Here is a 23685-nt window from a genome sequence, read left to right on the forward strand (position 1 = left end):
AGGGGCTCCCGGGTGGCTCAGTCAGTTGGGCGGCCGACTTTAGCTCAGGTCATGATCTCGCGGTTTGTGAGTTCTAGCCCCGCATCAGGCTCTGTGCTGACAGCTCGGAGCCTGGAGCCTGCTTCAGATTCTGTGTCTCCCTCTCTCTCTGCCCCTCCCCCATTCACGCTCTGTCTGTCTCTCAAAAAAATGAATAAATGTTAAAAAAAATTTTTTTAAGTGCACAGTAGATAACAAGCTTCAGTTAGCAGTTTCTAATTGTACACACTTCAGTGGGGGCGGGGAGAAGTGAATGGTCTCATGGAGTTAAACTGTATTTGCCATAATGAAAATCAGTGCCAACTTGTGTCAATTGGGAGAAAAAATAATGAATTGCAACCTAATTCCACAAGAAAAAATTAGACTTCATGAGGTACTTTCTCTCTCTTTTTTTAAGTTTATTTGAGAGAGAATCCCAAGCACACTCCATCCCAGGGCTTGAACTCACAAACCTTGAGTTCTTGACCTAAGCCGAAATCAAGAGTCGGATGCCCAAGGGACTGAGCCACCCAGGTGCCCCTAGACTTCAGGTATTCTTAAAAGCAAAATGGGGGGTGGGTGGCACCTGGATGGCTCAGTCAGTTGAGCCTTCTCTTGATTTTTGGCTCAGGTCATGATTCCAGAGTTGTGGCATAGAACCCTACATCAGGCTCCCTGCTGAGCAAGGAGCCTGCTTGGGATTCTCTCCCTCTGCACCTCACCCCCACTTGCACACATGCGCACACACTTTCTCTAAGAAAAGCAAAATGGGAAACATTTTTTTCTAACTTTTTTAAAGTTTCATTTATTTTTGAGAGAAAGAGCACTTGTGAGTTGGGGAGGGGCAGAGAGGGGGAGAGAATTTCAAGGAGGCTCTAAGCTGTCAGCATAGAGCCTGATGTGGGGCTCAATCTCAGGGACCTGTAAGATCATGACCTGACCTGAAATCAAGAGTTGGATACTTAATTTACTAAGCCACCCAGGCACCCCTGGAATATGTTTTAAAATTAACCGTCTCAATTGAATTTTTAATATAAACATCTCAGAGTTGAGACTTCTAGATTTCAAATATAATAAATATAACTCCACAGAAAAAAGAAAGTCATTCATACTTGAAACATGTAGGGCCAAATTTACTATATCACTATCCTAAAACAGTTTATCCTGAGGTCTTTATCTCTTCCCCCTTTATTTTTTTAAGACTTAATAATCTTTCCCTCTTCACATAGTCATTCTTTACCAGAAAGAGAAATTATTTTTCCCCTCCGTTGAAAATTGAATGAGACCATAGTGAAATTATTTGTATAATCCTTTAGTTTTCCAAGTTGAAGAGGTTTAGTGTTGTTGAAGTGGGGAAAACTGAATTTCACATATTTCTGTGCTTACCCAAAGAATTATTAGGGTCTTCTAAAACAAAAGCAGCTTGAGGGTTGTCTTTTTGCACTCTGATTCATAAGAGAAGGTGAAGAATTATTGGAAAGATGGAGGGAATTACATAAAAGGAAAATTCAGAAAACAAGATTCTGCAGAAGAATATAAGGAAAAACCAAAAAGAAGAAACTCCAACTGGAAATCTATTGATTGTTTTGTCACCTTGGTATTTGAATGTAAAGTAGAGGTTCTATATTATAACATAGTAGGCTTATCTCATTAAGTGAGTGCTGCGGTGGAAGGGAGGCTGGGGTCTTAAAGATAACGTCATTATTTCTCTTTAATTTACAGAAGTTGCTGGGTGTGTTTTGCCACTGATGAAGATGATAGAACAGCTGAATGGGTGAGACCATGCAGGTGCAGAGGATCTACAAAATGGGTTCACCAGGCTTGTCTACAGCGTTGGGTAGATGAAAAACAAAGAGGAAACAGTACAGCCAGAGTGGCATGTCCTCAATGCAATGCTGAATACTTAATAGTTTTTCCAAAGTTGGGTAAGCAGATCATGAAAAACAACAAAGATATATGTGATGTTTTTTAACTCTATGATCTCAGGTTTATTTAAAAGTGACCCATCTCTTTGCTTTTTTGTAAATTTCTCTATTCCCTTTCTGTTATCTCCTCTCTAAATGTTATTTTTTTGTTTTGCTAATAGTTTACATTATCCTTAATATATCCTCAAATCCACTCATTTGTGTATTAAATGTTTTTATTTTGGTTGAGTGGATAAAAAACTGGGACATCTGACTCTCTGGATAAAATCAAATAACAAAACTATAATAAAGAGCTGACCAGAAGAGCCTTATTCTTTGGAGACCATTGATGTATGAGAAAGAAAACAACAATGTGTTCTTTCTAATACTTATCCTTAATTCTTCCATTAAGGAATAAAAGGGAAGTTAAAGACTTAATAGACAGTGTTAATCTCATTTTTGGATTCCAATTTATGTGGTTATCCTTCATGAAAACTACTTTCTTCTTTCTGCAACTTGGGCAGGGAAGTAATAACCAGAGATCTTTTAGAATGGGGCTAGCATTGAAAAAAGTAGAGCAGATGATTTAAAGGAAGCTGTAAGTAAGGCTGATATTTAGTTACCACGTTCCATTACAGCCACGTGATTATGGTGTCTCTGGTGTTTAGCTAATACCAGTTATTAAACATTTTTAATATCACCTTGGCTATAATAGGTATATGAAGGCAGTTCAGGTTCTGGGAAGGTCAGACGGAAAGAATGACTTTCAAGGGGAGTAGGGTTCAAGGAGAAATTCAAATAATTACTAGATTTGTTTTTCCTAGAGGCTATACATACTGAAGTAAGACCCTCTTTTAAAAAAAAATAAAAATAGGCAATGTAAATGCAGATAATGAAGTGCTTTTCTAATGTGAGAAGTTTAATAAGGGTAAACAAAATTTCCCTAGCATAATTCATAGGAAGAAATAATAGCTTCTTATAAATGGAAAGTAGTAGAGAAAGTAGTGTTTCTCAAACATTTAGAATTTGTGGACCACATGATGGGTCTTCAAATATATCATGGATTTTAAATAAAGACAAAAGAGTAAGTCACACATCTCCATTATACAGTTGACTCTTGAACACAGTCATTAGGGGTACTAACACTGTGCAGTCAAAAATTCACCTACAGCTTTTGATTCCCCTAAAACTTATCTACTCATAGCCTTGCTGCTAGCATAAACAGCCAATTCACATATATTTTATATGTTATATGTATTATATACTGTATTTTTACAATAAAGTAAGCTGGAGAAAAGCAAATGTTAAGAAAATTATGATAGAAAATACATTTATAGTACTGTACACTGAATTTATCCCCAAAAATCCACTTATAAGTGGAGCCATGCAGGTCAAACCTGTGTTAAGAGTCAACTAATAATATTAAAGCAGTATTCTAAAGTAATTTAAACATCAGGAAAAGCAATTAATTACTGGTGTATTCTTTCACCATACTGATACCTAGCTCACTAAAATCAAAGTTAAGCTTTCATATTTAACTTTTTTTTCCAACTCTTTAATTCTACTAATCTCACTTTTCAACTATAGGTTTTTGGGAATAGGAAGTATAGGATGATTCTTGTAGGTGTTTTAGATATTTATATTTGGATGGATACAAAAATTATTACAGGAATTCTCATCGAAAACTACATACAGTGTTAGGTGAGGCACTGAGTTGACAAATGAGTGGCACTCAGCAGTGACACTGAATATTTGGAAGGTGGCACTGGTAAATCTCTCCTTTTGGTTGTATTCATTTCTAAAAAGTTTTTAGGTCTAGTGTGATGATTGAATATGATTGTTAGGTATACCTAATACTAAGACATTGATTTTTTTCTGCCACAAGGAGAGAAAATGGCTAGATGTTGGAAAGGTCAGACTTCTTTTGGTTGAGGCATTTGTATCATGGTTTGCTCTTTATATACCTTAAGAATTTTGCCCTCAAATGACAAGTTCACACTATTCACTCTACTGTTGGCCATGGAGATCTGCCACTTGAGTAAACCACAGATAATCGTAGAAATTATTTACGGACTATCATTTTCGTGAAAAAAAGTTTGTATACTTCATTTGAATAGTTTTTATTAGCATTCTTTTCTCTTGATGAGATAACATGCTAAAGATACCTGCTCAAGGGCTGCAGTTTGAATTATATTCATAGTTTGCCATGCAATTTTTTTCATAACATTTTTTTTTTAATTTACATCCAAATTAGTTAGCATATAGTGCATCAGTGATTTCAGGAGTAGATTCCTTAGTGCTCCTTACCCATTTAGCCATGCAGTTTTTAACACTAACTCAAGAATAGGCGGCTTACTGGCAAATGCCAGCTGTTGTCGATAAATGAAGCCATGTGTGAATTGGCTTTCAGGTGCCATACTCTTGTTACACACATGGCTAGTCCTCTTGCTTGGCCATACTGATCCCAGTATACCTTTTCAAGTCAAGGTTCAAAAATAATTGTTGGTTAAAAGAAAATCCCTTCTGTTTCATGTTTTCACTGATAATCAGTTAAAAGTTGCATATATTTCTTGATTTACATGGTGTATATGCCATGAGTTGATTCATATTCTGAACACTAGTGGTTTCTTCCAGCCATAAAACAAAATATTTAAGAATATACATCTGTAATAGTAATTGTTCTTCCTTACTGTGTACCAAACATAAATGTCCAGTAGTGTCATCTGATGATAGAATTTTGCCAGCAGATTGTTTTCTTTTAGCATATTCGTGATTAGTGTTTCACTAACCATTTATGCCTGTTTTTGTTAAAGTAAGTTGGAAGTTCCTTTGACTACAGTTTTTATCTTTGTTTTCAGTGACAAAATTCATAATGCAGGCTTTGATCGCAGGCTGGAATGGTTGAAAATTCTGTGAATACTTCAGTGGCTTCTCGTCCCTGTTTTATAATGTTTCAGTCCCTGTTTAATAATGTGTTACAGTACAATGGGAACAAGGAGGTCTTCTGTGCAAACTAATTCTAATTCACTGGCCACAGTCCATTCCAAGATCACATTATTTAAACTCTGATAGTATATCATTTATCATTTATGACATTCTGAGTTAAATGTATTTTTATCACTTTTGCTCTTCAGTGAACCTTTGAGGCATTGATTCTTTTTCTTAAATTTGAGATTTAACACATAATAATAACAAAATACATGTTTAACCAATGTGAACAGTTCTCATGATGTGAAGCTTTGTTAGCCAAAACAGTCTCCTCTTAAGTATCCTTGTAGAGTATGTGTGACCCTGGAAACATAACAGTTAAAGACTTAAAAGAATTTTCTTTAAAGTCCTTATCTTTTCAAATTTGGAAAATGTTTGGTGATCAAAATGTTTACTTTTTCATCAAATTGTCTGTAGACCAGTTGATAGAGTAATCGCCTGGGACTATACCACTGGTCTCCAAATAACACGTGAGAGACACTGACTAGACAAAGGAATACTAGAGAAAAAATGCAGAGGAAGAGGTGACGGTTAAAGTTCTGTGGGATGATCTTTGTATAACAGGTTTTATAAGTTTTATATGGATTTAGCCTCAGTCTAGCTGGCTAGCTGCATCAGTGGTGGCCACAATGGAGGGGTGGTGGCAAGTGTGTGTTAATTACTCATAGGGAATATATTGTGTTTGGTTATGAAAACCTTAAAAGATCCATCAGACTCATTCCTCTCACGATTTGCCACCCATCTTATTGTTTCTTTCTCCTAGTGAATTAGGCCAGTTGCATGTATGCAATTACTTAAAAACTGCTAGAAGTGTGGTCTGAGAACCAACAATATTGGAATCATCTGAGAGCTGTTAGGAATGAAGAACCTCGGCCCCTCCTCCCACCCATCCCCAGTTTGAATAAAAATCTGCATTTTTATGACATCATCAGATAAGTTATGTACATGTTAAATTTAAGAAACATTACTTTAAAACATGAAGGGAATACCAGCTGAAAAAAGGTTTGTCTTTTATTAAAGCATATCCATGAAGTTTAAGACCAGGTAGTATTCTTGTTTAGCCAAACAGAAGAGTTCAAAAGGCAGAGTTCTTGATTCCCAGGAGAGTACCGGAGACTTTCACATCACATTCTTTTTCTTTCTTTCAACATTTTTATAGTTTTCAGTGTGCAGGTCTTTTGTTTTATAAAATTTATTCCTAAGTATTTCACTCTTTCTGATGCTATATTATATATATTGAATTATTTTATTTTCAGATTGGTTATTCAGATGTATCAAAATAGATTTTTGTATTTTAATCTCATGTCGTAAAACTATGCTGAACTCATTTAATGGTTCTGATCGTTTTAAGTGGATTGCTTTGCATTTTCTTTATACAGGATCATGTCATCTGTGAATAGAAAGAGTTGTACTTCTTCTTTTACAGTCTGTTTGCTTTTATTTTATTCTCTTGCCTAATTGCTCTGGCTGCAACCTCCAGTGCTTCGTTTAGGACGGACATCCTTGTCTTGTTTTTAATCTTAGGAGAAAAACAGTCTTTTGCTCTTACGTATGTTATCTCTGAGCTTTTCATCTGGCTTTCATCAAATTGAGAATGTTTGTTCTTTTCCTTATTTGTGGAATGGTTTTACCATGCAAGGGTAAATACTTTTTCTGAGTCTGTTGAGATGATTGTGTGTTCTTTTTCCTTTATTATTATGGTATAATACAGTGATTGATTTTCATATGTTAAACCAACTTTTCATTCGTGGACAAATTCCCAAATTCCTCTTGATCGTGGTGTTTAATACATTTTATTTCCTTATTTATTTTTAGTTTATTTTGAGAGAAAGAGAAAGCAAGTGGAGGAGGGGCAGACAGAGAGGGAAAGAGAAAATCCCAAGCAGACTCTGACATGAGACTCAGTCTCACAAACTGTGAGATCATGACCTGAGCAAAAATCAAGAGTTGGATGCTTAACTGCTTGAGCTACCCAGGCACCCCTAATACATTTTAGATATTGCTGAATTTTGTTTGCTAGTATTTTGTTAAGGATTTTTCTGTCTGTAGTCGTAATAGATATTTGTTTGTGGTTTTCTTGTGATTGCTTTCACTGGTTTTGGTTTTGGGATAATCCAGGTCTCATAGAATGAGTTGGGATGTGATCCCTCCTCTTACTTTTTTTGGGAAGAGTTTGTGAATGATTGGTCATTAATTCAAATGTTTGGTGGCAGTGAAGCCATATATAGTCCTGGGCTTTTCTTTATAGGAAGTTTTTGGATTACTAGTTCAATCTTTTCACTTGTTACAAAGTGTTGTTCAGATTTTCTATTTTTTGATCGAGTCGGTTTCAGTAGTTTGTGTCTTTCTGGGAATTTATTTCATCTAGATTATCTCATCTGTTGGCATATGATTGTAGTATTCTTTTATAATCCTTTTTATTTCTGTAAGGTTAATATCAATGTCCCCTCTTTCGTTCATGATTTTAGTAATTTGAATCTTTTTCTTCTTTCTTGGTCAGTCTAGTGAAAGGTTTGTCAGTTTTGTTGATCTTTTTAAAGACCCAAATTTTGGCTTCATTGATTTTTCTCCATTTTTCTATTTTCTATTTCATGTGTTTCCACGCTAGTCTTTATTATTTCTGTTTGGTTTGGGTTTAGTTAGCCTTTCTTTCCTAGTTTCTTAAATTTTTTTTCCAGCTTTTATTTATTTTTGAGAGACAAAGTGTGAGCTGGGGAGAGGCAGAGAGAGAGAGAGGGAGACACAGAATCTGAAGCAGGCTCCACACTCTGAGTTTTCAGCACAGAGCCTGACATAGGGCTCCAACTTAGGAACCATGAGATCATGACCTGAGCCAAAGTCGAATGCTTAACCAACTGAGCCACCCAGGTGCTCCTCTCTTCTAGTTTCTTAAAGTAAGTTAGGTTATTGGTTTAAGTTTTTGGTTTTTTAGTAGACTTAATTTTTTAGAGCAGTTTTAAGTTCACAGCAAAATTGAGAGGAAGGTACAGAGATAGCCTTATATTCCTTGCCTCTTCGTATGCATAGCCGTCTCCATTATCAACATCCTTCACCAAAGTGATACATCTGTCACAGTTGGTGATACTTCATTATATTATTGACACTTTATTATCACCCAAAGTCCATAGTTTACATTAGGATTTGCTTGATGGTTGTATTCTTCCAAATGTATAATGACATATATCCAACATCATAGTATAATACATAATATTTTTTTCCCCTGAAAATCCCCTGTGCTCCACATATTCATCTCTCCCTCCTTCCTATCCGCTGGGAACCACAGATCTTTGTACTGCCTCCATATTTTTACCTTTTTCAGAATGCCATATAAATGTAATCATACGGGATGCATTTAGATTAGCGTTTTTAGATTGGCTTCTTTCACTTAGTAATATATATAAAATGTCTCCGTGTCTTTCATGGCATGATAGTTCATTTCTTTTTAGCACTGAATTATATTCCATTGTCTGGATGTACACAGTTTATTTATCCATTCATCTACTGAAGGACATCTTGCTTTCTTCCAGGTTTTGCATTTAAAAATAAAGCTACAGTAGGGGCACGTGGGTGGCTCAGTCGGTTAAGCATCTGACTTCGGCTGAGGTTATGATCTCATGGTTGTGGGTTCAAGCCCTGTATCAGGCTTTGTGCTGACAGCCCAGAGCCTGCTTTGGATTCTCTGTCTTCCTCTCTCTGCCCTTCCCACCCGTGCTCTGTCTCTCAAAAATAAATAACAGTAGACATCTATGTACAGGTTTTTGTGTGGACACAGGTTTTCAGTTGATTTAGGTAAATACCAAGGAACATGTTTGCTGGATCATTGTGGTAGGAATATGCTTAGTTTTGTAAGAAACCCAAACTGCCTTTCAGAGTGGCTGAAATTTTGCATTTTTACCAGCAATGAGTTCCTGTTGCTCTGTATCCTTGTCAGCATTTGGTGTTGTCAATGTTTAGGATGTTAGCCATACTAATAGATGTTTAGTGGTATCTCATTGTTTCAATTTGCAATTCCCTAATGATACATAGAACATCTATTCATGTACTTATTTACAATCTTATATCTTTGGTGAAGTGTCTGTTAAATATTTTGATCTTTTTAAAATCAGATTCTTTTGTTCTATTGATTTTTAAGTGTGTGTATATTGTGGACAAAAGTCCTTTATCAAGTTATGTCTTCAAATATTTTTTCTCTGTCTGTAGCTTGTCTTCCCGTTCTCTTGATCTTTCTTCTTTTTTAACGTGGTCATTTACAGCTATAAATTTCCGTCTAAGGACTGCTTAGCTTTCTTCTTTGACTCACTGATTATTTAGGAGTGTGTTGTTTTAAGTTTCACATACCTATAAACTTGCCAGTGTCCTCCTGCTATTGACTTCTAATTTTATTCTATTTTGATACAAAACCATACTTTGATTTCTGTCCTTTTAAATACATTAAGTTCTGTTTTATGCCCTGACATGATTTATTCTGGCAAATGTTCCATGTACACTTGAATGAGTATTCTGTTATTAGGTATAGCGTTCTGTAAATATCTCGTTTGGTTCATAGTATTTTCAAATATTCTCTATTTCCTTGTTGATCTGTTACCTATCCTTCATTGAAAGTGGGATATTGGTGCTCCTGGGTGGCTCAGTCGGTTGGGCATCTGACTTCAGCTCAGGTCATGATCTCACAGTTCATAAGTTCGAGCCTCGCGTCGGGCTCTGTGCTGACAGTTCAGAGCCTGGAACCTGCTTCTGATTCTGTGTCTCCCTCTCTCTGTGCCCCTCCCCCACTCACACTCTGTCTCTCAAAAATGAAAATTAAAAAAAAAATTTTTTTTCTTTTAAAAGAAAGTGGGATATTGAAGTCTCCGACTATTGTTGAATTGTCTGTTTCTCCAGTTCTGTCCGTTTTGCTTTATTTATTTTAGGCTTTATTGTTAGATGTATATATGTTCCAAATTGTGCTGTCTTACTGATGGATTGTCCCTTTTACCATTATAAAATTTCCTTTTTTGTTTCTAATAATTTTTGTCTTAAAGTTGATTTTAACTGATGTTAGTGTTGCCACCTTTGCTATTTTATGTCTTAATATATTATTGGTATATACTTAGATTACTTTTTTTTTTTTTTTCCCTAAGGCTCCATGCCCAACATGGGGCTTGAAGTCAGGACCCTGAGATTATGTTCTTCCAACTGAGCCAGACAGGCACCCCCTTAGATTCCTCAAGTTAAATTTTTATTAGTTTTGTTCTTCTTTATTGTTACTCTCAAGTAAACATTAATTCAAACTTCTGTATAGAGTTGAAGATAACAGTCACCCTCAAAAAGTAGTTAGCAAATATTAAGTGAAGTGTGAAACTTAGGGAAAGATATTCACTACGGATGATGAAGGATGACTCCTGGGAGAAACCTTTCCTAGAGAAACTACCAAATAAAATTTATTTTGTAATGTTACTTTATTAATAATAATAATAGTGATATCAATAGCTGTCATTTGCTAACAGGCTCCTACTATTTGCCAGACACTTTGTTGTCACTTTGCCTATGTTCTTTTATTTAAACTTCTCAAAAGCTCTGCACAGTTAGGTAAGAACACATTCAGCAAACTTATTTAATAGAATCCCGTGGGCTTCTAGCAAGTAAGTGAAGGAGCCAAGCTTTTAAACTGCTGAATTTCTTGTTACTGTCACTCAGTGAGTCAGCTACCAGGTCACATATGAATAAGAAGTAGTTTCAGGTACTGTAAGAAGGAATAGGGATGGTGTGAATTTGAATTTACTTGAGATACTGCTAATAAATTATTTTTATTATTTTCAGTGATTTGATGCTATTAGAATTGAAGGAGAAACATGACCAAGAAGCAAAATGATGGCTAGATGCTTGCACCAAAAGATCTATTCTCTTTTTTCTTTGTGTCCACATTTACCCTGCTGGACACGGCAAAAGATAGCAAATGTGTGAAAGAAAAGATGCCCCAACGAGAGTATCTCTTAGTATTTTCTTTTGTCTCTTTTAAATGTTTCAGTTTACTTTATATATTTTCCCTCTAGATAATACATTCTCATGGACCAAATTCAAAAGAGTAGGGTGTGCAATGAAAGTCTTTTTACCACATTCACCAGCCAAAATGCTGGTAAGTTTCTTACTCAGAGGCAACCATTGTTAGAAGTCTCAGTGTTTCTCTTTTTTTCCTTCTTCTCTCTCCCTCACTTCACCCCACCCTTGAAAAGCTATAAATATTAGGATAGAGTTAAAAGAATAAACAAGAGATAGGAAAATACCCAAGGATCAGCAACTGTGTGAAACTATTTCCACTCCTAGGCCTGAAAGGGCAGGGAAGGGAAACTATTAACAGAACTTGACAAGAGCTTTAGCAGAAGCTGTTTAACAGGATCTATGGTCTTAGAGAAAGAAATACAAACTGCCTAGAGTGAGGGAAGCACTTTTACCACCCTCTGATTTTCTCGCCATTCCACTTACTGCTCAGACACATGAGAAGCTAGAGGGCAAGGTTGCCTGGAAGATGCAGTTTGGCGAATTGTGCGCAAAGCAGGGTGGAGAAAGATGAGTAAATATGAAGAGGCAAACACAATATTGAGCACAATTAGATTATATGTCAAAATATTCTAGACAAATACGCTATATATTATGTTCTGTATTTTTTTTCTTAGCAATATATGGAAGATGCCACTTTATATTAGTGTATAAAGAGCTTTTTCTTTCTTTACAGTTATATAATATTCCATTGCAGATGTGTGATTATTTATATAAACAGTCTCCCGTTGATGGGCATAAAGGCTGTTTCTAATCTTTTACTACTACAAACAGTGCTGTCATAAACAACTGTGAAATAATTTTATGCACACATGCAAATATATCTAAAATAAATGACTAGAGTAGAATTGCTGGGTCAAAGAGTACATGCATTTATAACATTAATAGATACCACCAAATTGGCTTTTGTAGAGATTATACCTATTTAATCTTCCCAACAGTGTATTGGCGTGCCTGCTTTTCCATTGCCTTTGCCAGCATGCTGCTATCAATATACAGAACTAATTATATCTGCTGCCTTAACATTGATCAAAGCTCAGCAGACTGTTCACTCAGGTATTTTTTTCTCTTTTATTATAAAATATTTTGTTGAAAAAGATTATATCATAACTACATATGAGAAATAAAGACTAATAAACCATCACTTGTTCACCTACTCCTCAGGTTTAGAAATAAAATATCCTTGAGTTCAACACTTTATCATTAAGTAATGACTATTTTATCTCCAATAATGCTTTTTTTTGTCTTACACTTGTGTATAATATAGACATGATAATATAGAATAGACATAGCTACACCATCTTTTTTTAAATCAACTTTTAGGACAGTTTCTGATTTATAGAAAAATTATAAAAATAGCAGAGTTCCCATACATCCCACATCCAGTTTCCTCTATTATTAACGTCTTATTGTGGTACATTCGTTATAATTAACCAATATTGCTACATTGTTATTAAAGTCCATATTTTATTCAGATTTCCTTATTTTTACCTAATATCTTCATTCTGTTCCAGGATACCACATTACATTTAGTCATGTCTCCGTAGGCTTCTCTTGGTTGTAACAGTTTCTCAGACTTTTCCTTGTTTTTGGTGACCTTGACACATTTGAGAAATAATGGTCAGATGTTTTGTAGAATGTCCCTCGATTCAGATCTGTTTGATGTTTTTCCCATTGTCTGTTGAGGTTATGCGTTATAGGGAACAAGACCACAGAGGGGAAGTGCCATTTTCATCATATCATAGCAAAGACAAATACCATCAACGTTACTTATCACTGGTGATACTGACCTTGGTCATCTGGCTAAGATGGTGTTTGTCAGGTTTTTCCACTGTAAAGTTACTCTTTTCCTCCTATATATCAACTTTTTTTTTTGATGATGTTGTATTTGCCTGTTTATCTTTCCTTATCCTTTTATTTTCAGTTCTGTGTTTTTACACTTCTTGTGATACTGATAGAGTTGGGTTTTTACTGTCACATTTTGTGTGTTCCATTTGTTCTACTTTTCCCTTCTCCCTTTTCTTGGCCATCTTCCAGATTGAAGTGTTTTTCCCTCTGATACTGTATTTTCCCCTGTAGCAATTTTCTTTAAGTTTATTTATTTTGAGAGAGCAAGCAGGGGAGGGGCAGAGAGAGAGGGAAAGAACGAGAATGCCAAGCAGCCTCCTTGCTGACAGCACAGAGCCTGATGCAGCATTTGAACTCACAGACCATGAGATCATGACCTGAGCCAAAACCAAGAGTTTGACCCTTAACTGACTGAGCCACCCAGGTGCCCCCCCCATACTAAATTTTAGGTTTTATGCTTTTTTCTTTTTTTTTAATTTTTTTAAATGTTTATTCATTTTTTGAGAGAGAGACAGAGTATGAGTAGGGGAGGGACAGAGAGAAGAGGAGACCCAGAATCTGAAGCAGGCTCCAGGCTTTGAGCTGTCAGCACAGAGCCCAACACATGGCTCAAACTCAAACCGCAAGATCATGACCTGAGCAGAAGTCAGATGCTTAATGGACTGAGCCACCCAGGTGCCCCTCTTTTTTTTAATTTTTTTTTTAATGTTTTATTTATTTTTGAGAGAGAGTATGAACCAGGGGAGGGGCAGAGAGAGAGAGGGAGGGAGACACAGAATCTGAAGCAGGCTCCAGGCTCTGAGCTGTTAGCACAGAGCCCAGTGTGGGGTTAGAACCCACGAACCATGAGCTCATGACCGAGCCAAAGTTGGAAGTTTAATTGACGAAGCCATCCAGGCACCCCTGTGCTTTTTTTCCGCCCATTCTTCTAGAACTCTGATTAGAGTTAGGTTAGACATTTCTATTTTCTTTTATGGATTTTCGTCTTTTGGTCTCTGTGCTGCAGCATTATAATTTCTTCTTAACTGTTACCCAGTTCTTAAATTCTCTCTTCATAATCTGCAAGGGGTTTTGTTTTCTGTAAGTTCTAGTTTTTTTTAAATGCACCTGGTGATTGTTTATAGTCTCATGTTTTTTGTTCATTTATGTTACTTTGTATTTTATTTTATAGTTTTTTATGTTTGGGTTGATAATTCCATTATCTAAAGTCTTTGGTAACCTAAACTGTTGTTTTCTTCTGGCTCTTGTTCATGATGCTTCATTTCTCTTGAGTGTGGGAATTAGGTGCACATTTGTGTTCATATTTGTGGACTGGATATCCTGAAGGTGAAAGAACTCCAGAAAGGATTTGCATTTGGGATTTCTCCCTTAGCACAGACAGATTTCTAACCTGAAATCTGCATGCCAGTTGACTATGGTTACAGATTTTTAGAAGAAACTGTCCTCATCATACTTTTTTTTTTTCAAAAAAAATTTTTAATGTATTTATTTTTGAGAGAGTGAGCAAGCTGGAGAAGGGCAGAGAGAGAGACAGAGTCCTAGGCAGGCTCCATACAGTCAGCACAGAGCCTGATGCAGGACTCAAACCCACGAACCAGGAGATCATGACCTGAGCTGAAACCAAGAGTCAGACGCTCAACTGACCGAGCCACCCGGGCACCCCTACTTTTCTTCTTGAAGATAAGATAGTTTTCTTTGTTGGCTCACTTTGTTGTCATGTGGATTTTTCTGGCTTACCCTTTCACTCATGGTTCATATAACCCTTAGAGTCAGCTCTCCAGCTTTGTATGGACCTAAGGCCTAGTGTGACTTGTAAACCCCAGTATTTTAGCTTTTCCCTTGTAATTTTTTCATTAAATAAAAAAATAATTTATCATCATAGAATTTCCCATTTTATGGATTTTATTATTATGGCCCAAGAATACTTGGGTAATATGTTGCTGTATCCCTTACATTTCTTATAATGGTGGTTAGATCTCATCAGTGAAGTTAAATACGATTTTTTTTTGCAAGAATATTTCATAGTCCTGTGTACTTCTTACTACATCACAACCTGAGGCATATAATGTGTAGTTGTCTTTCAAAGAGGACATATTACAACTGACATGTCAGGAATACAAAGAATCCTGACAGACTTCTATGAACAATTGTAGCCAACAAATTGGATAACCTAGAAGTAAAGGTTAAATTCCTAGAAACATACCATCTAACAAGACCAAATCATGAAGAAATAGAAAATGTGAACAGGTCAACAGCAAGGAGATTATAAACCTCCCAACAAAAAAACCCAGGGCCAAATTGTTTCACTGGTGAATTCTACCAAACATGTAAGGAAGAATCAATGCCAGTCCTTCTTGAACTGTTCCAAAAATTGAAAAGGAGAGAAATTCCCAAATTCATTTTATGAGCCCTGATATCAAAGCCATATAAGGCTTACAAGAAAGGAAAACCACAAGCCAGTATTCTGCTGAATATAGATGCAGAAATTCTCAACAAAATGCTAGCAAACCAAATTCAACAGCACATTAAAAGGATCAAACACCATGGCCCAATGGGATTTATCCTTGAGGTGGTTCAGCATCTGTAAATCAGTGCGAATCACCACATTAATAGAATGAAAGATAAAAATCACGATTATGATTATTTCAGTAGAGATCCCTGCCAAAATCCCTGTCGCCTTTTTTGCAGAAGTAGAAAAAATAATCTTAAAATTTGTATGGAACCACAAAAGACCCCAAATGCCCAAAGCAATCCTGAGTAGAACAAAAGGAAGCGCCACATTTCCTGATTTCAAACTTTATTATGAAGCTGTGGTAATCAAAACAATATGGTACTGTCATAGAGAGAGACACATAGTCCTCTTGGAACAGAATTGAGACCCCAGAAGTAAACGATGTTCAACTAATATTTGACAAAGGAGCCAAGAATAAATGGAGAAAGAATAGTCTCTTTAATAAATGGTGTTGGGAAAACTTGATATTCACATGCAAAAGAATGAAATTAGACCCCATCTTACTAATACCACCATAAAAATTAATTTAAAATGTATTTAAGTAAAGGCTTTAGTGTGAAACTATAAAACTTCTAGAAGAAAACCTAGGGGGAAGCTTCCTTGACGTTGGTCTTGGTAATGATTTTTGGATATGATCCCAAAAGTGCAAGTAACAAAAGCAAAAATAAACAAGTGGGGCTGTATCAAACTGAAAAGATTCTGCACTCCAAAAGAAACAATCAGCAAAATGAAAAGGCAATTGCCTATGGAATAGGAGAAAATATCTGTAAATCATCTATCTGATATGGGGTTAATATCCAAAGTATATAAGGAACCCATACAATCCAATAGCAAAATAACAATCTGATTTTAAAATGCGCAAAAGACTTGAACAGACTTTTCCAAAGATGACATACAACCAATGCATGAAAAGATGTTCAGCATCTCTGATCATCAGGGAAATGTAAATCAGAACCACAATGAGATGTTAGCTCACACCTGTTAAATGGCTGTTATCAAAAAAAAAAAAAAAAAAAAAATGCTGTGGAGAAAAGAGAACTATGCATTGCACTGTTGGTGGGAATGTAAATTGGTGTGGCCACTGTGGAAAACAATGTGGAGTCCTCAAAAAATCAAAAATGGAACTACCATTGATCCAACAACCCTACAGATATCTGAAGGAAATGAAATCAGGGTCTCAAAGAGATACCTGCACCCCCATGTTCACCACAACTTTGTTCATAGTAGCCAAGACTTGGAAACAACCTAAGTGTCTATCACGAGATGAAAGAATTTTTTAAAAGTCAGATATATACACACACATACATACAATGAAATATTCAGCTGTTTAAAAAAGGAGATCCTGGGGCACTTGGGTGGCGCAGTCGGTTAAGCGTCCGACTTCAGCCAGGTCACGATCTCGCGGTCCGGGAGTTCGAGCCCCGCGTCGGGCTCTGGGCTGATGGCTCAGAGCCTGGAGCCTGTTTCCGATTCTGTGTCTCCCTCTCTCTCTGCCCCTCCCCCGTTCATGCTCTCTCTCTCTGTCCCAAAAATAAAATAAACGTTGAAAAAAAAAATTAAAAAAAAAAAAAAAGGAGATCCTGGGGGCGCCTGGGTGGCGCAGTCGGTTAAGCGTCCGACTTCAGCCAGGTCACAATCTCGCGGTCCGGGAGTTCGAGCCCCGCGTCAGGCTCTGGGCTGATGCCTCAGAGCCTGGAGCCTGTTTCAGATTCTGTGTCTCCCTCTCTCTCTGCCCCTCCCCTGTTCATGCCCTGTCTCTCTCTGTCCCAAAAATAAATAAAAACGTTGAAAAAAAAAATTTTTTTTAAATAAAAATAAAAAAAATAAAAAAGGAGATCCTGCCTTTTGCAGCAGCATGGATAAATCTTTAAGGCATTATGCTAAATGAAATAAGTTACAAAGACAAGTACTGTATGTTGTCACTTACCTGTAGAATTTAAAATAGCCAAATTCATAGAAATAGTAGAATGGTGATTGCCTAAGGATAAGGGATATTTGGAGATGTTGGCCAGAGGGTACAAAATTTCATCTAGTAGATGAGTAGGTTCCAGGGATCTAATACACAGTACAGTGACTATGATTAACTACAGTTAGGAGAGTGGATCTTAATGTTACCAACACAAAAATGGTAATTAAGAGGACTGAGCGGCGCCCGGGTGGCTCAGTCGGTTGAGCATCTGACTTCGGCTCAGGTCATGATCTCACGGTTGGTGGGTTCAAGCCCCCCATTGGGCTCTGTGCTGACAACTTAGAGCCTGGAGCCTGCTTCGGATTCTTTGTCTCCCTCACTCTCTCTCTGCCCCTCCCCCTCACTCTGTCTCTCTTTCTCTCAAAAATAAATTTAAAAAAAAAAGTATTGAGGTATTAACCTTATTTTGGTAATATATGTATATCAGGGGCACCTGGGTGGCTCAGTCGGTTAAGTGTCTGATTCGGCTCAGGCCATGATCTCACAGTCCATGGGTTTGAGCCTTGCATTGGGCACCATGCTGACAGCTCAGAACCTGGAGTCTGCTTTGGATTCTGTGTGTCTCTTTCTGCCCCTCCCCACTCGTACTCTCTCTGACTATCTCTCAAAAAATAAACATTAAAAATTTTTTTAATATATATGTATATCAAATCATCACATTGTATGCCTTGAGTTTGTTGTATGCCAAAAATATCTCAATAAATCTGAAAAAAACCGTGTAGTCCTTTTTATGGTAAAACTATATTCGGTGCATACAGGTATTATCAACCTGATGCATCTGATTAGGTTCCCTATCAGCTTCTACCTACTGGTTTTAGCAAGATTGGTAATTTTTTCATTCATTGCCTCTAGATCTATTATTTTTTTAGGTGATACAGAAGAATGATACTGCAATTCTTTATGTCTTCATTTATTAGTTTGGAATATTTATGGAAAGATGAACTGAGAAAGGAATGCTGAGTCAAAGGGTGAATTGGATATATACTTTTGCTAGATATTGCCAAATTCCTCTCTGTAGGTATTAATACTACTTATATATTCACCCATAGTGTACTGTTTGCTCACTGCTTTGCCAATAGAATGTGTTGACAAACTAAAATTTTAGCCAATCTGTTAGGTAAGGAAAGATAATCTCATAGTTTTAATTTATATGTCTTTATAAGATGGCTGAACCATTGTAAAGCAAGTAAGAATGCTATAGATTGCAAAAGGGTGCTATAAAATAAGCATTAGTGTTTTTAAATTTTTTCAAGGCTTCAATTTTATGGTAATTTCAATTTCTAATATTTCCTAAGCTATCAGTTACTCTCTAATAGGGACATCGTTTTCCTATAACCACATGTGGCCCTGTATTATTCATATGAATTCAACCTGTTACTTTTCCAGATGCTCTCATAAAATATATAGTTGGCTTATTTCACTACTTGAAAACCAGTCTATAGACTTAAGAATTCAGGTACTTCATATTAATAAGTTTCTTAGTAATGTTTACACTTAGCCATTAGAGAAGTGTTTATTTTTACTTTGCTTTTGTATCCAAGTTACTTTGCTTTTGTATCAAAATGAATTTAAAAACAAAAATTCCATTCCATAGTGATTCAGTCTTTGAATACTTCCTGTTCTCAAAGTTTGTAGTTATACTTTATACTCATTAGGTCTTCTTTGGCTCTCATTTATATACCCTCTTATGAGGCAAATGACTAGGATACCTTCAAAATAGGATTTCTTTGCATTTACTGGATGCGAATCACTTCCCGTCTTGTTACCGAAGATTTAAAAGTAGATTAGTTTTAAGAAGCATCTTTTTTTTTTTTTTTTTTTTTTTTAAGAAGCATCTTGAACAGAGTGAGACTTTCTGGGTGCACACTGCATATAAATACAGATAGCTGAATTATAGGTCCAAAACATAATTATAGAATCTTTTTTTTTTTTTTTTTTAATTAGTGTGCCTGGGTGGCTCTGTCGGTTAAGCGTCCAACTTCAGCTCAGGTCATGATCTCACAGCTCGTGGGTTCGAGTCCCGCATTGGGTTCTGTGCTGACAGCTCGGATCATGGAGCCTGCTTTGGATTCTGGGTCTCTCTCTCTGCCTCTCCCCCACTCATGTTCTCTCTGTTCCTCAAAAATGAATAAACGTTAAAAAAATGTTTTTTAAGTAATTACTGGGGCACATGGGTGGCTCAGTTAAGTGTCCAACTCTGGCTCAGGTCACGATCTCATGGTTTTTGAGTTCAAGCCGGCCATCAGGCTCTGCGCTGGCAGTGCAAAACCTGCTTGGTATTCTCTCTCTCCCCTCTCTCTTTCAAAATATATAAGTAAATAAAGTTAATTTAAAAAAATTAAAAATATATAAGTCCCAGTGTTGGTTGAACCATGGATGAGTTCATTAAAAAAAAAAAAAAAAATACTCATTATAGATCTAAATTCTGTAAGCCTTATATCCTCCATCTCCGTCTTCGTTCCCAGATTTCCTGGCTCTGTGAATTGTCCTCCCCCACCCTTGTCCCAGACCTTGAAGCACATCTATCCTTTATTTCTTACTTGAGAATTTCCTGAAGGAGTCTTATTTTTATACTAGAACCTTATGCCATAAATTTTTCCTCATACATCTGTCTTGGATTATACCTCCTATCTCTAAGCTCTCATATCTAACTTAGTTTGCCATTTTTGAAAGAACTAATAGCTGACATTGGTTGTTACTACATAATACTAAGCACTATATTAAGACTTCAGATGCATTATCTTGATTTTCACATAAATTCTGAGGTAGTTAATAGCCTTACTGAACAGATACAGAAATTGAGGTCCAGGGATATCAATTTGTACAAATTCACACAATAGACCCTACCAAATTCTTATGACCACATTGTTATGTTGGCTCTAAGAAGCCTAATATGAGCTTCTCACATAAAGGGAAGAAGAAAATGAAATAGTAATATCAGGTTGACTTTCCTCAGGGTTATAGTTACCTGAATCTTATGATAACCTTTTGTTATTCTCTAAAAAGTTTTCTCATTAGTAATTTCTTGGCATAGTATATGCATAATCAATATTGCCATCTGTTTTTATGTATCAACTAATGATAATTGATGGTGGTGCTTCTTTTATCACACCTTAAAGAACTTTTTCAACATTTTATTTTGAAATTCAAAGAATTTAATACCTTAGTCATTGTTCTCTCAAAAAAAAAAAAACCATATTGCATTTTCTCTGATGTTTCTTGATCTTTTCCTAATTCAGCTGTCTCTTTATATTAAGTTTCTCTGGATTGTTACTTTTTCTTTGTATTTGGTTTGGATACAAAATCTTGGCAGATTCTGTTCTAGTTTATTGACTTTAAATAATCTATTATAAGATTAATTTTCCTGAAATTTCATTTTCATTTAGCATGTCTGTCATCAGGAACTTCCTTCCTATGAGGGTGTCAGCATCTTTGAACCCTAGTCAGGGTTTCTGTCAATTAACCCTGATATTACTGGTATACTAGCTTTTTAAAACTATATAAACCTGTTGAAGAAAGTCTTTTGCCCCAGTTAGAAGGTCTTTTAGAATGCCCCTTTTCAGATCATAGACTTCTAAGTCTAAGATTCACTTCTGTTAATTAGTAAAATACACATGTATATATCAATTGAAAAACTCTGAATCCTCATCCCCCTATAATGTTTACTTGAAATTCCATTCACGTATCTGTAAAGTCTGTGCATACTAATGTACATATACTAAATTTTCCTTAAAGTTCTTCAGTTGTTTAATGTGTATTTATTGGTTGTCCTTAACTAGATTGGAGGCTCCTTGGAGGCAGAGGCTGGTGTATAAATTTCATTTACATTTATTTTAATGCAAAGTAGAATGCTATGTGTACAGTAGGTGCTTAATAGCTACTTAGTAGTTGACTTTATAGCCCACGAATGAATTCTATGGGCTATTCTCTTATGAGGATAAATTTAAGCTTTCTTTTGGCATAGACTATGTAATTAAGAATTACTATGATCTTTAGTTACTATTCATGGTATTATGCTACATATATATATACACACACACATATATATATATATATATGGTATTATGCTATGTGTATATATGTATACACACACACACACACACACACAGGAATGGTACTCATCTGCTTTGACTCTGGATCTTTTATTCCTCAGCATTGTTTTGTTTTGTTTTGAGGATTTGGGGCCAATTATTACTAGTTTGGTTGTCTAAAAAATTGCCCAACAACATATTCTTACCTGTTTACAATTTAATGTCTAACTTCTTGTTACTAAGCAAAATAATTGATAGCCTGAGTTTGTAGGATATTTATTCCTGCATAAAATTGGTATAACCTCACCCTACCAGCAGAGCAATCAAAGATGACATTTACATAAGCTTTCTGAGGCTCTTCAACCTGGCCTCTGAAGTCTAGTGTTTAAAACAGTGATGAACGCTAGGGAAAGAGTTAAAATTCTTTACTGTCCCATCAGGAGTTCCATATACTTTTAACTTCTGAGATGGTTGTTGTGGTATTACTTCATGTCTTCAATAAAATCCACATTTGTTGACTTGAGACCATATACTTTTTTTTTTAAGATTTTATTTTTAAGTAATCTTTACACCCAACGTGGGACTTGAATCCACAACCCCAAGATCAAGAGTTGCACGCTCCGCTCACTGAGCCAGCCAGGCACCCCTATTAAAGGACCTTTTTTAACAATGGATTGAGTCAAATACTTGCCACAGAGTGCTGCAGCTAGGTCCTATGCCATTATATTTTAATATCCTATGCAACAGGCCAAAGTGCCCTAATGTACTGCCAAGTACCATGTGCTGAGATAGCTGTGGCCTACAGAGTCCCTGAGAGTGATGCCAATCATCATCAAAAGCATTTGTTTTAAGCACCTATCTGTACATGGTTCTATCCTAGGCACTGTACAAAACGAGTTAAACAGACTTGGCCCCTGCCCCCTGGGAGTTTTCAATCTATGATGATGCTGACATGGACAGACATAAGGATATTGAGACAACTGAACAAACATTGAACAAGAACATAAAGTACTAACATTATGTACAAGCAAAGGGGTAAGTGCATTTTATGGGATAGTATTAAAGGAAGCCTCATGGGACATGAACAGGGTGGGGTAGAGCAATTAGTCAACCTCTGTCAGGTTAGATTAGTTTTCATTGGGAAGTTGGGTTTCATATAGACTTAAAGTAGGGACAGGACATTCCAGAAATAGAACACAACAAAAAGAAGACTTGGAGCACGGAGAGAAGTTGAGGACTATATTGTTGGACTCTTGGTGGCCTCCAAAATCTGCAGTTCTGGATGGTTCTGAAGCTGAAGGTGAGGTTGTTTTGGCTTAGCAAGTTGGCATTTAAGTTGGGTCTAGATCAAAACTAGTTCAATGCAGAGCAAAACAACAAAAACAACAACAAAAAAAAAAAACCTGGAAACTTGAATACCTTTTGCAAACAGTCTGTCTTATTAAATCTCTTTTATGAACTATTGGCCACTTAACAGAAACTTTGGAGTTCAGTAAAGCTATTATCTTCTCAGGAATTTATACAAGGTTATCTTGTGAAACATCTATTTTTGCTCATTAAATTGTGTTCTGTGTTAGAAACTTTATAGCATTCTGGCAACATGTAGAAATTATTTCTCAAGAATTGGTCAGAGGTTTTTTTTTTTTTTTTTAAGGATACTTTTCTGTCCCAGAGAAAGGCCATGGGAATTCTGGGTATTACAGTGAGCAGTGCCCATAGATGTTGAGCCCTAAATATTTTCTGCCCTTCAGTCATTAATTTCTTATCTTCCAAGATGTACCTTTAACACCATGCATACATGAATTTGAATGTAAATCACCGGTGCAACAAATCTCCTTTTGCAGTGTCTTCCAGATAAAACTGATGACTTATTTTTCAGTAGACATGGACTTAAGAGTTTCTCCATTAGGTCTCAGCTTGCTGTTTGATGTCATTCATATCTGAAATGTGAAAATTTGAATTTATCCAGAATACTAGGGTGTAGTTATTTTCTTTACAAAAGCTTCTTTATTGTACAAAAGAATTCGCAATAGATTCTCTCTTAATTGCGAGCTTCCCTAGTGCCCTTTAAATTATTGGGTTTTCGGGGCGCCTGGGTGGCGCAGTCGGTTAAGCGTCCGACTTCAGCCAGGTCACGATCTCGCGCTCCGTGAGTTCGAGCCCCGCGTCAGGCTCTGGGCTGATGGCTCGGAGCCTGGAGCCTGTTTCCGATTCTGTGTCTCCCTCTCTCTCTGCCCCTCCCCCGTTCATGCTCTGTCTCTCTCTGTCCCAAAAATAATAAACGTTAAAAAAAAATTTTTTTTAAATAAATAAAATAAATTATTGGGTTTTCAAAACTTACATTTATACAGAGCTTCTTCAGTTGCCATCCATTGTGTA

At 36.3% G+C, this 23685-nt stretch overlaps 1 protein-coding gene across 1 annotated transcript in view; it reads left to right on the forward strand.

Annotated features, from left to right (window-relative positions):
- MARCHF5 (membrane associated ring-CH-type finger 5) overlaps window positions 1-23685 on the forward strand; it is a 57814-nt gene that overhangs the window by 17674 nt on the left and 16455 nt on the right. Inside the window, exon 2 of the mRNA XM_040485862.1 lies at window positions 1741-1943. Within this exon, the coding sequence (XP_040341796.1) occupies window positions 1741-1943 (203 nt within the window). The remainder of the gene's footprint in view (window positions 1-1740; window positions 1944-23685) is intronic.

This window comes from Herpailurus yagouaroundi, unplaced genomic scaffold (assembly GCF_014898765.1).
Source record: "Herpailurus yagouaroundi ecotype Mexico unplaced genomic scaffold, PumYag 163, whole genome shotgun sequence".
NCBI classification, from domain to species: Eukaryota; Metazoa; Chordata; class Mammalia; order Carnivora; family Felidae; genus Herpailurus; species Herpailurus yagouaroundi.